At 42.8% G+C, this 12,244-nt stretch overlaps 1 protein-coding gene across 2 annotated transcripts in view; it reads left to right on the top strand.

Moving 5' to 3' along the window:
- Positions 1-12,244, top strand: part of SOBP (sine oculis binding protein homolog) — a 112,675-nt gene that overhangs the window by 54,110 nt on the left and 46,321 nt on the right. Inside the window, exon 5 of one of the 2 annotated variants that reach the window (XM_071439330.1) lies at positions 9,754-9,849. The exons of the other annotated variant lie outside the window; for it this stretch is intronic. Coding sequence (XP_071295431.1) covers positions 9,754-9,849 — 96 coding nt within the window. The remainder of the gene's footprint in view (positions 1-9,753; positions 9,850-12,244) is intronic. 2 annotated transcript variants of the gene reach the window in all.

Genomic DNA, 12,244 nt, shown 5'->3' with positions numbered 1-12,244 from the left:
ACATGATATATGTTGTTGGAATCCCTCCAAATGACAGAGGGTTGCAGTGGGCAGTAGAGAACACAGGCATGCCACTGTGATTTAGGAATAACTTTCTGCCAGTGTTGGGAGCAAGCTCAGAGGTGTTTGAGTTAGGTCCCATTTGTCAGTGGGAGCGTGGCATCCCACATGGTCATGACTTCTTATTTAAAATAGGGTGGGAATCCTGGAAAAGGAGGGGTACCTCATTTGGTCTATATCAGCCTAGTACTCTGTGAAACGTCTTTGAAAGTAAAACTTTGAATAAAAGCCTTGAAAAAAGGTGGCAGGAGATGAGGAAGAAGTGCTGTGCCTAGTGTTAGACCCAAAGGCAGTGGCAATATTGTGACCTCAGTCCCTGACCTCTACCTGGGCTGCTGGGAATTAAAATGAATGGTCCTCACCACAAGGCAGGTTTTGCTTTTTTCCAGCTTGTGTGCCACTATCCCACCTTTTATTGCAGCCATTCATCATTGGCAGAAAGACTGGGAGATGATATTAAGGTTGTAGAATACGTCATTTGTATCAAAGCTTCCCCTCGCTTCTTTTCACCCTCTACTTGCCTGTTCTCTTGCCTATATTCCGTTCCTGTTGGGTTTTGCCCCCCTCTCCAGACCAGTCGTCCCTCGGCCCAGCTCATAAATGATTGCTTTAATAATATTACAGCCCCTCCATTTTCATGTGTGAATGACCCAAGTGACATGTGGCTTGTAGTCAGACCAGGAAGAGATTTCTACTTTCACCCTTTAAAAGGCCACAGAAAATACAGAGAATAGGATCCTGCCTGTCTTGCAGTGGCCCGAGACAAGCATTTATGGCTGTGCAGTAGCTTGCAGACACTGCCCATTTGAGGGAAAGCTTTACCAGCCACACCTGGCCATTGTTTTTCCTTCTCTGCATTTATTCAAAGCTCGGAACCGTGTATACACCACAAAGATGGGAATTGAAGAAAAAGAGTACATGTAGAATTTGCCAGCTGTTTAAGTCTTACTGTTGCCTTCTGTATTGATCAAATCCCTTGCCTCTTAATTGGATATTGACTGTTGCGAGGCAAATAAGGCAAGCTGTCAGAGGGGGGAGGGATGGGGCACGAGGTTTATCTTAATGGTATGTTGATCATGACTAGTCTATAAAAGCCAGTGGGAGAGAAGTTCATTAAACCAGCCTGCAATTGCTTAAAAAGAATATGCTCTGAGTCAAGATGATTAATCATATATGTGACACTGCAATCAGAGAAAATCCGCATTGTTGCTCTGGTATTTACAATGCAAAAGCATGAAATAGGCAAATGCATTAAAACAAATTCACTAGGGACAGCTATCTGTTTGGTCTGTGAGCCTTAGGTAACCCTTACTAACATCTGACGGGGCTTTTTTTCCTGGTGTTTGTTTTGGGGTTTTTTTCTTTGTCTTTTTTTTTTTTTCCTCCTTGATCTTGTGTTCTGTCTCCCTGCTTCTCTGGCAGGCTCATTGGAAATATGTGCTTGCCCTGTGCCCAAATCTGTCACCTGGACAGAGGAACCCATGTAGAAATGGCAGCAGTGACAAGGGACACTTGAGCTACCTGACAGTGAAACACACAGAACACTTTGGAAATTGATTTTATCTCATAAATGATAATAATCAGGGAACGTGAAGAGAGAGGGAAAGCTTATTGCCTGTGCTGGTGTGAGCTCCCCATTACACAAATGGGAGCTACTGGCAAGTCTGTCATATATTTTCATTTCTTTCCTGGCCATATTTTAGGCTGGGTATTGGATATGTTGCAGTAACTGTCAGGCATGGTCCATTAGTGTCTCTGGATCAGGCCTGTTGTGAATCAGGAGGGAGATTAGCAGGATAGGCTCACGTTTGTGAAGATCCCACACACCAGTGACTTGTTGAAAAAATATTCAAAGGGGCAATAAACAAAGTTTATTTCAAATTATTTCAACATTATGTGTTTGTTATTATATTTATTCTTTGACAATTTGGAAGTGGTTATAAAAAATTTATGATGTGGTTAAAGGTTTGTGCAGTTTGAAAAATTAGCTTTTGAGGCACCCACCTGAACACTTCTCACATATCACTGTGCCATGAACTGTCAGAGAAAGGGTAGTGCAGTCCTGTGGAAGGCAGGAGTGCTGCCTGGATATTGGCCAATAGAGAAAGGAAGAGGCTCTAAGTCTGGAATGCAGTAGGAATATGAGACTTAATGCAGAGTTTTCACTTGAGAGCTTTAGGCAGGTCCCCGCTTGCGCAACTGGATTGAGGCTGTACCCCCTTGTCTTGCATGTGGGTTTGAGTCACTTAACATCTCAAACTTTCTACTCCTCTTCCTACAAAAATTAGAAAAGCAACTCATGGCAGTAGACACTGCTATTTTGAATTCAGTTGCTCTTTCTGGATGTACTGGGAGACTGAAAGTGATCACCATTTTTTTCTAGGTATATTATGACCCTTGTAGAAAGGGCCATAAATGTACAGCATTGCAAACTGTATAAAAAGAAAATCCTGGTTTTGCCTGGAAGGATGAGAAATCCGGCAGGAAATCAGGATTCTTCTACAAAGTATATGAAACAAAACTGGGGGAAGGGGAGGAAAAGTTTTATAGAATCCAGAAAGCTGAATGCATTTTTTGGTGTAAGGTTTAAATGCAGTAGGATGGAAGTTATTACTTTAGCAGGCACTATAGTAGCACTGTTATTAGTATTTCCTTTTGATCCACCTATAATATTCCTTACATTATAATAGAGTTTGCAGCTTGCATTTTAAACATAAACTGTGGAGAATTTTATACCATGAAATCCTGAGAGAAAAATTTAATATATAAAGCTGGACCATTCAGAGCCATAGCCTGTGGAAGACAAGCATTAAAAAAAGCACTTAAAAAAAAGGAAGAAAAGATCCTTAAATAACTGTTTTTCAGATTTGCAGGCACATTTGTTTGGATTTTTTAGTGTGCTTCAGTTATGCAAGAAAGTGAACGTGACAGTCCTCAGTTGCTTTGACAAGGATAATTTCAGAAACACTGCCCTATCATTCCACAGTTTGGCACCTTCTCCTTCTTTGTTGTAATGCATTTTTTCTGAGTTGGCTTTTCTCAGCAAAACTGCCTGTTTGTCAGGAGATTTTACATGTGTTCAGAAAGGGATGATGAAGTGGTGTGGGCTGGGTTTGGTTAGAATAGCAGGTTTGACCTGGTGACTATTTGTTTTTGAAGTCAGGGAGTATTTCGTCTGTCAGCACAGTGGAGAAGTTTGCAGGATATTCAGAATTAGATATTTTCTCAGGGCTTAATCACACTGGCCAGATTGCTGCCTCCTGAAGCCACTTCCACACCAAACCTTCTCCTAAACATGAGGACTCGAGATGTTTTTCTAATCCAGTCGGCCATAAGTGGTTTTGCATTTAGGTTTTGTATTTGCTTTTGAAATGGCAACTAAAATTTGAACAAAGGTTGGAGTTTGGGTCTAGATTCATCACTGTCTGCACTAGACAGTAAGGCAAGAGCAGTTGTGAGCAAGAGCTGTGACAGCAACAGGGAGCCTTGTCTTGCTGAGGATACCTGCAGGGGATTGAACCTCAGGCTCTGCTTAGGGACATCTTTGCTCCCTCTTGGGGACCATTAACCTCCCTCTGGGAAAGGGACTCCACAGTTCTGGAGTCTCTACTATAGTGTACAGGAGCCAGGAGCAGCTGAGTGCCAGGGAGAGATTTCAAGGAAGACTATGGAGAGACCCCAGGCAACAAAATAGCAACAGAAGCTGTCTCCTGCAGTATCCCCTCTCCTCAGGGGCTGGGGAGAGCTGCATGTGCAGTGCCAAGGTCTGGCTTGTCAGGGTGATGTTGTTCTGCTGCTTCCTCTCCACTGGTGCCTTCTTCCAGCATAAACAAGGGCTCGGTTCCTAATTGAAGTAATGGGTGGGGATGTGCACGTGTGTGTTGGTACATGTGCTTGTGTGGCATGTTTGGGGAGAGAAGAGGAGGCAGCAAGTCAGCAAAAGCCCTTCCAGTTTTCTTTTGCATGCTTAGTAAAGAAGTTACAGGAGGGCATATTCCCAATTTCTTTTTAACTTTGTAGATCACCTCCAGTAGACAGATTGTCTCACAGACCTCTTCCCCTCCCCTTGGCGATCAAATAACATTCCTGTGGTGACTACAGCAGTTGCTTACATGGAAAAATAACATTAGGAAAGAATTTAATGTATTTTTAGCTGTCTTTAAATGCATTTTAGCAGCTGGAAACAAGGGGAGTTAGTAGCACGTGACCTGCAAACTCTCCATAGACCACCACCAAGTGTGCAGAAAGTCACTGCCGGTAAAGAGACCCCAGGCTGGAAAATATTGGGTAGGGTGGTCATCTCTAACCTGTATGGTCACCAGAGGTCAGGCTAAAGGCATAACCTCAATTTTTGTGGGATGTAAATGATAACAACTTGATAAACAATCAGCATGACTTTAAGTCCTTTCTTTTCACTGATCTGAGTTTTGGAAGATTTTATGAAATTTGTTTGGATATGTTTTCAAAATACCTGTGACTTTTTCAAAAAATCTTAAGAAGATTTTAGAGGTTTGGAGTGGCAAAATATTACAACTGTAGAGATTAGTGAATAGAGTGCAGCTGAGACAGGCAACAAGCAAGTAAATACCGCTTATTCAATCACTCTGTGATTCAGGAAAATCTTGAAATCCTTGTGAAGAGCAAACCTCTCATCAAACATTAGTGGGAGCTTTTCCTGAGGGAAGACTTTCTCTGAGCTGAGGGCTTCCTCATTCCTGTAACTGTGTGGTTGCTGAACCAGGGAACATCCTCTCTGGATCGTCTTCCCTGGGCCTGTTCCATTCCCAGCACAGGACCCTGATGTTGGGCTCCCCAGCCACCCAGCCCACAGCAAGCATGTTCATATTTCTGGGAAAAATATACCCAGCAGGTGGAAGTTTAGTACTATTTTTACTATTGCTGGTACAGTGAATGTAAAGAGCATGATAATTGATTATCTGGGACAACAGAAATGCACAGGAACTAGAATTTCAAGGATTAGGGTCTCCCCGAGGATTTCCTTCGAGTTTCAGTGAAAGGAGAGATAACCTTTGTGGTGGAAACGGAAATAGAGCTTTCAGTTCCCATCTGCAGCCAGCCTCTGGAGACAATGGCATTAAGGGTGATGTGAATTTCCTCTGTTCATCGCCACGGGACAGGAGCCCCGATGCAATTATCTGCACTTCTATAGCAACGCCATTCAGCTCCTTGCAGCTTATTCTCTGTCCTAGCAGAGACATTCAGCTAATGCCTGCTGCCTTGAACATATCTGGGGGTAACATTCCCTGTTTCATCTGTTTCAAAGGACATTTATGGAAATCAGGTGGCAATTTTATCCCGAGTAAGCAGACTAATATTCTGTCACTCTGCCTTACTCAAGTGACTGTTGCTCTTAATGTTAGGTGGTTTTGGTTAAGTGGCATTAGAGTTTTGTGGACTAAGCAGTAGGATTTTGTTGCAAATGCATTGTCCCATTTTAGTGGAAGCTTTGCATTAACAAGTTCCATCTTAATAAATTATTGGGCTCAACCTGCCTTGTGACTTATAATATCGTAAGATCCTGCCCTTAATATTAAAATGTAAGCACAGATTTCCTCTCCCAAGGCTAAAGCTGCATAAAAAGACTTGCACTGAAGCTCAGGAATCCTCTGTCTGGATCAAGATAATTTTTCTCTGAGAATAAGGAGAAGCAAATATCCACGCTCATTGGAGAGGAGGAAATTCTGCTGTAGATTGTTCTTCCTCCGTTGTGTTAAAAAAAGGAATCTTGACTGAATATATAGTCTGTTTCCAAACTATTGGCATCTTTCACAAATATAGGCTGGCTGGCTTAGGAACAAATAGCACAGTTTCTGTAGCCAAAGATAGTTGTCATCATGCACTTATTAATGAGTACACATATCTCTGAACATCAAATGCTGTGCTATTTTCAGAGAGATCCTTTCAGATCCTGTTTTCTGGTTTGGTTTTTTAATTTTTTTTTCGCCTTAGCCTCCTGCCATTTTCTTTCAAAGCTCAGTGGTAGAAAGCAGAGGAAAAAGGGACCTAGGAAGGGAGATGCTCTTATCTGTCCAGCTTCCCCACATCAGGAGCTACTCCATGCGTGTCATTCCTGGCAGATGTTTGCCTAATCTGCTCTTAAAAAACTCCAGTGATGGGGCTTTGACAGTCTCCTTAGGCAATCTGCTCCAGTGCTTTGCTGTACCTGTCATTAAGAAGGGCTCCTGATATCTAACCTGCAATTAAAGGCCATGATTTCCCACACAACCCATCATCAGGCTGACCTTACAGCCCAACTACCTCCACCAAGTCAGCTGCAGTTTCCTCACTCGATCATCTTTGCCAGCACCACTCCTTGGGCAGTGTGCTCTGCTCTGGCAGTAGCAGTGAGGTGGTGGGTGTGTGTGTGTGTGTGTGTGTGTGTGTGCCACTGGTCTTGTCAAGTGTCCAGCCTGGTGTCCCAGGGGCTGGCAATGGGCTGGTTTCCCTCTTGGATCCCATGCAGCTGACGGGCGGGAGGCTGTCTGCCAGTAGAGGGTATTGAATTAGGAGAATCAGTAAATCCCAGGAGAGGCACTGCCACAGTGAAGTTGCAGCAGTTTTGCACTGATAAAACTAGCAGTGCTAACCATGGTTCCAGGCCTCAGAACATGAGCTGATGCCTTTTCTTGTCCTGGAACAAAATGTGCTGTGAGAGGAGTTGTTCCATATATTACATGTATGCATTCAATCACATCTAGCAGTTAGTACATACATTTTTTGATGAGTACGTTCCTATAATGATTTTAGCAGTATTAAAGCATTTTTTTAAAAAATCAGAGTGATCACAGATTTGGCTCAGGTTTTTTTGCAGTTGTTTTTTTCTTTGAACAATAGCTTTCCACAGCAGCCAGGCCTGATGGCAAAGCTGTAGATGCCAGCTTGCTGTGAGTGAGATGCTGGGGAACCGAGGCAGTCACGAGGTGTGCAGCAGTGATTGAGAGTCGGTCAGTGTAGGCACAGATGCATCACAATATTACCATTGCCAGATAAATTCTGAGCCACTTTTTTAATATGCTTAGAACAGTGATGAACATTGTAGGAGTGTTTCCTTCTGCAAATTATTTACAACTGGAAGACGGTACTAATGAATTAATGGAAAGATACTGGAGAATTAGTCCTGACTGCTCAGAATAGGTGTTTTTTACAATGGAAACCAGCTAGCTAAATTGGGTGTATTTCTGCTGCCTGAGCAAATTTTGGCAGTATGTAGCTAAACAGGTTTTGAGACTAGGAAATTTTAGCTACATCCAAAATTAAATAAAGCAAGGTTTAGATCAGTAGGAGCAGGAGCATGTTTCTGTCAGCAGGGGTGAATAACCTTTGTGTAACTGGCAGTTTTGGTAAGCAGGTCAAGTTCAGTGGAGTTTGTCTCTGTATTTTGACAGATGCACTCCAAACACCCTGATATCCATTTCATTTTACAAGGTGTGTGTGTGCACCAAGACAACGCTCCAGAGGGTCACTGGCAGGTTACAATGTGCCAGCCATCACATGCACAATGCATTGCATGGTGCCAAGATAAAATTTCAGGGGTCTGGGGGCACCAACAGCATTCAGAGCCCCACACAACACCTCTGCCCCACCAGTATCTCCCTAGCTGTCCCTCACTGAGCATCCCATTGGCATCTGTTTTCCCAAGTTGACAGGTCTGTTTCTATTTGTGCAAGGCATTTTTAAGGCGTTCATCCCCCAGCTGTCTTCTAAATGACCTGGAAGAGCTTCAGTGAGTTGCCCATATTCCTTCAAGGAGGAAAGGACAAAATTTATTTTCAAAATTTATAGAATTTTGAGGTGTGTTTTTTTTTTTAGAAAACCCGGTTAGATTTGAACTTTATATTCCACGCAGCATGAAGGTATATTTATTGTGCAAGAGAGCTTTTAGTTTCAAACTAATAATTGGAAGAATACATTTAAATCTTTGTCAGTATAAAAGTGACTTCAGATGTTCAGGAATCCTCTTTCTTGTGGTTTTAAAGGAAAATTTTAAACATTTTTTACCCCACAACTATTGAAGGCATTGAAAGAAAATACCCATAAACTGTTAGGAATCATACAGAATAAACTTTTTTCCTACTTCCCTTGTTCTTGTAATCATCATCAATTTTAGGTACTTCCCAAAATATACCTTTGGACAAATTTTTCACCATTAAAAATGGCATTTTCTGTTTGGCAAACTGTGTTCACACCCCATGGCTGACAAGCAGAGGCCTGAGTCAAAGCCTGCTGGAGTCAAGGGACTTTCGCTGAGGTGCAGACCCTGCATGTTTTCCTAAAAATCGCCAGTGCTGTTAGGCCACGTCTCCCTTTCCCCAGCCCGTCTCCTCGGGGAGAGGCAGAAGCCTGTTTGAAGACAAACAAGTCGCAGAGCCTGCAAGGTGTAAATATCTTTCATAAATGCCAACGCCGAAAAGCTGGCGTGCCGGGCGCGTGACACACGGTGACAGGCAGCTCTCGCCGCGCGGGGGGCGAACGATGTGCCAGCTCTCGCTGCCACAGGCACTGAGGTGTGCCCGGACTGCACCTGGGCATCCCTGGGCACCCCTGCCCCAGGAGCACACACGGGGCAGCAGCAGGGATGGACAGCAGAGCTGCCTGCTCCCGGCCCCGCTGCCCCTGCCCACACCCCTCACCCCCGATGCGGTCACCCTGCCTCTGCCCTCCTCCTCTCCCTGGCTTCTTTGGGCAGGGGCTGATTTAAATAGGTTGGCAGGGAGCCAGGAGCTCATCATTTTAATGCAGTGTAAAATGGAATGTGCATAATTATATGCAAGCCATATGTGAGGGAGACAGCTCAGCTGTGAATTTTGGGAGGCTGTGAGAGGGAGAGAGTGAACAGTCAGGAATCAGATGAGATGGAGCGGAACGGAGTGCAAGTGTCACTCAAATGAACAGTGTAATGAGCGTATTGCTGACACTCCTCCTTTCACCTGCTTCTCCCTTTTGCCTTAACTCAAAAAGCAGAAAACGCTCGAGATGAGAAAGGAAAAATACTATATGCAAGCAGGATTGCTAATGGGCTCTGGTAATGTCTCCATTTAAACTTCAGCTTTCTTAATTAACAGTGTAGTTACAAATAACCAGTAACTCTTAATACATGTTTGTCATTAAATATTTTGACCGCATTTGACTGAAGGATCATTGTTCTCACTCAATGATTGCTCCTTTCAAAGCTTCACTTAAACATGGAGGGGGAACCCATTTATTTGTAATAGTATTACATGTAAATTATGAGTATGAAAGCATTTATTTTTTTCATTTATTTTTTGGCCTTACTGTTAAACTGAAAATACAAGTACATCATCTAGGGATCGCTTAAGCATGTCAAAAAGTTTAAACGAGTACATATGTAATGTAATCCTGAAAAATGCCATGGAGTAAATTGAAACCCTGAGTTGCTCAGTTTCCAGCTCAAATATTTCATTTTGGTTTTGTCTTTTGTTGTTCTAATTATTACTCCACAATGAATTTGCATGTTCAATCTAAGCTATGTAAGAAAACAGCATCCCAAGTTCTCATATCTAAAAGGTGTACTGACTATTTAAAGAAACTTTTAAATAATGTTGTATTTTGGGATTCCCGTCTGTTTTAATGATCTGAGCTGTTATGCTTTTAGCTATTTTTTTCCTTCCATTATTTGTAAGTCCCTAAATAGGCCATTATATTTCCCTTCAGGCTAGAGATGAAGATGGACATGCTGAAAATTTTCCCCAGCAGCACTATGCTAAGGAAACTCCAAGACTTGCCTTCAAGAATAACTGCGAACTACTTGTAAGAATAACATACTTACAACAAGTCTAGATTGTTACTTTAGCACAGTGAAAACCGTTTTTTTAAAGGCTTTTGTTCATTATGACATACATTATGAAATATGATAGGTTTTTTTTTTTTTTACTGTTGTAGCATTCTAATGCTAGTTCTGCTATCCATGAACAGTTTAAGATCTCAAATTGCTTGAAAAATATATATTTTATGTCAGCACGTGAATGGCCTTGTCTTACTACCTTGTCTTGCACTGGTAAATCAGGGAGAGCCATGCAGGGAGTAGCTGGTGATGCACGGAAAGCCCCCCACCTCTTCCCCCATAGCACCCCAAAACTCACTCTCCCATCCACCTTTTAGCTCTGCCTTGTTTTTGGGTGGCGGCGCTGCATTTTGTTCTGCCAACGGGCAGTCCTCCCTTCAGAGCTCGCCTGTTCCTCCCCTTCATAGCTGCATGCAACCCAGAGCATCCTTTCCTTTCCTCTCCACTCCTCTCCTCTCCATTCTTCTCCTCTGCTGTGGGGAAAGAGCGAAAGCCAGGAAAGCACTTACAGGGAGCCTGGAGTGTTTACAAGCCATAAGAGAGATGATATCAGCTGTGAAAGAATCTCTGTTCCAAGGCAGGGTTAATTCGCTGTTCATTTTAGCGTTTGCAGCTAGACGAGATTAAAAGCAAGCAGGAATGCCTATTATATTTCTATTAAATGAATCTGTTGGGACCTAATGTTCTTGATTAGCTTGTGAAAATTAGTGCTCCACCATGAGTTTTTCTGTTTGCCTAAAGTAAACAGAGGATGAATTGTCGTACATTTAAAAGAGATTCATGCATGGCTTTCGAGAAGGGAGGTTTAGATACATCTGTAGATCTCTCCCTTGCATTCCCCTTTCTTCCCATCTGTACTTAAGTAAAATGTATCATTTGGCTAAATGGGAGTGTTTATGGAGAGTCAGTACACGGGGTTTTACTTTGAAACAACATTTCTTTTTTTCTGGTTGTAACCAGAGAAGAGGCGGGTGGCAGTGCAGGAGCGAGCTGTGTTTTATCTGCCTTAGAGCCCGTGCCTGCTCCCCCGGGATGCCAGGGCAAGCGCTGCTCTGGGTGCCCCAGGTGCAACAGGCAGTGAAAGTCGAGCTGATGAGCCGATAAGCCAGCACTGAAGCTGGCCTCCAGGTTCAGTCAGCTGGCCAGAGAAGCTCACAGCAGGAAGCAGCAGCTCAGGGCTGGTGGCCAGTCCCTGCTCCCCACACTGGCCAGAACTCAGAGCATCTTGGCCACACCTGCACTACTGGGCCTGCGCTTTCCTACCCCACAAGTGTCCCCTGTGCTGAGCCAGCCCTTGGTTAGGTAAAGACAATGCTTTTTAAACCCACGGGTGTCACTTGGAAGATTCAGTTTGTTACCAGTATAATTCTCCCCAGCCAAAAGCAAGGTGACCCAGGAGATCTGGTCTTGGTTCCTCTTAAACCCTTTGCAAAGTTCCTGGTGGTTTCTGGGTTAGCAGTGTTACATCCTAAGGAGAGGGGACTAGACAAACACAAAGAGTGGTTCCCTGGTGTACTCATAATTCCTGTGCCAAATAAATGAAGCTCTTTCTTCAAGGCCATGCTTAATTACTGTGCTGCTAATCAGGCCTGACAAACCATCACAGCACACCAAGATGCTCCCAAAGTCAGTAGAGCTTCTTGGTGCTGGAGAAACTTAGTAATAGAGAAAACATGGATATGTCATGTAATATTTCCACTGAAAATCTGCTTTATATTTAGTGCAAGCCATCAACGAACCAATTAACCTACTTTGTGCTATTAAAATCAAGCATTCTTTTAATGCCCAGTTGCTTATTCCTCTATTAATACACATTTAAGTTTTTGCTTTATTATATCACCAGTGTGTCTGGCAAAAGCTCAAGTCATCAAAGTTAGTCTTTCATGTGCTTTTTTGGACAAGTTTCAATTCTTGTTTAAGGAAGTAATAAAAGCAATTTGTTATAGTTTTATTTTTCCTATGCTATTGGAAACAAAATTGGCAGGGATGTAATCTGCACTCAATTTGTATGTGGAAAAAAATAGTAGGCAAATAATGAATATGTACCTCTGCTATCTTTAAAGATGTATTTTAGGAACTTTCAGTGAAAATATGATGTTGAGCCTAGGTGTGGGTGGTGGGGGAGCTAGTGTTATTTGTTGAAGTTTCTATGTGTTTCACAGAGAGGTAGTGTTATTCCTTCTACATTTTACTTTATGGAAACAATGCTATTTTAAAATGTGCTCAAATTTCAAAAGCTAATTTCACCAGAACTGGCCATCAAGAAACCTTCTTTCTCTTAAAGGCTACTCAGTATTGCTTGAGAGAGGAGAAAAAAACCCCAAAACAAACATAAAAGAGAGGAGTGGGGACAGCTGATCC

The sequence above is a fragment of the Agelaius tricolor genome, unplaced genomic scaffold (genome assembly GCF_023055355.1).
Source record: "Agelaius tricolor isolate 1412-34295 unplaced genomic scaffold, bAgeTri1.0.p SCAF_1, whole genome shotgun sequence".
Lineage (NCBI taxonomy): Eukaryota > Metazoa > Chordata > Aves > Passeriformes > Icteridae > Agelaius > Agelaius tricolor.
Note: the sequence above shows the minus strand (reverse complement) of the source record. Positions and strands in the feature narration are given on the sequence as shown.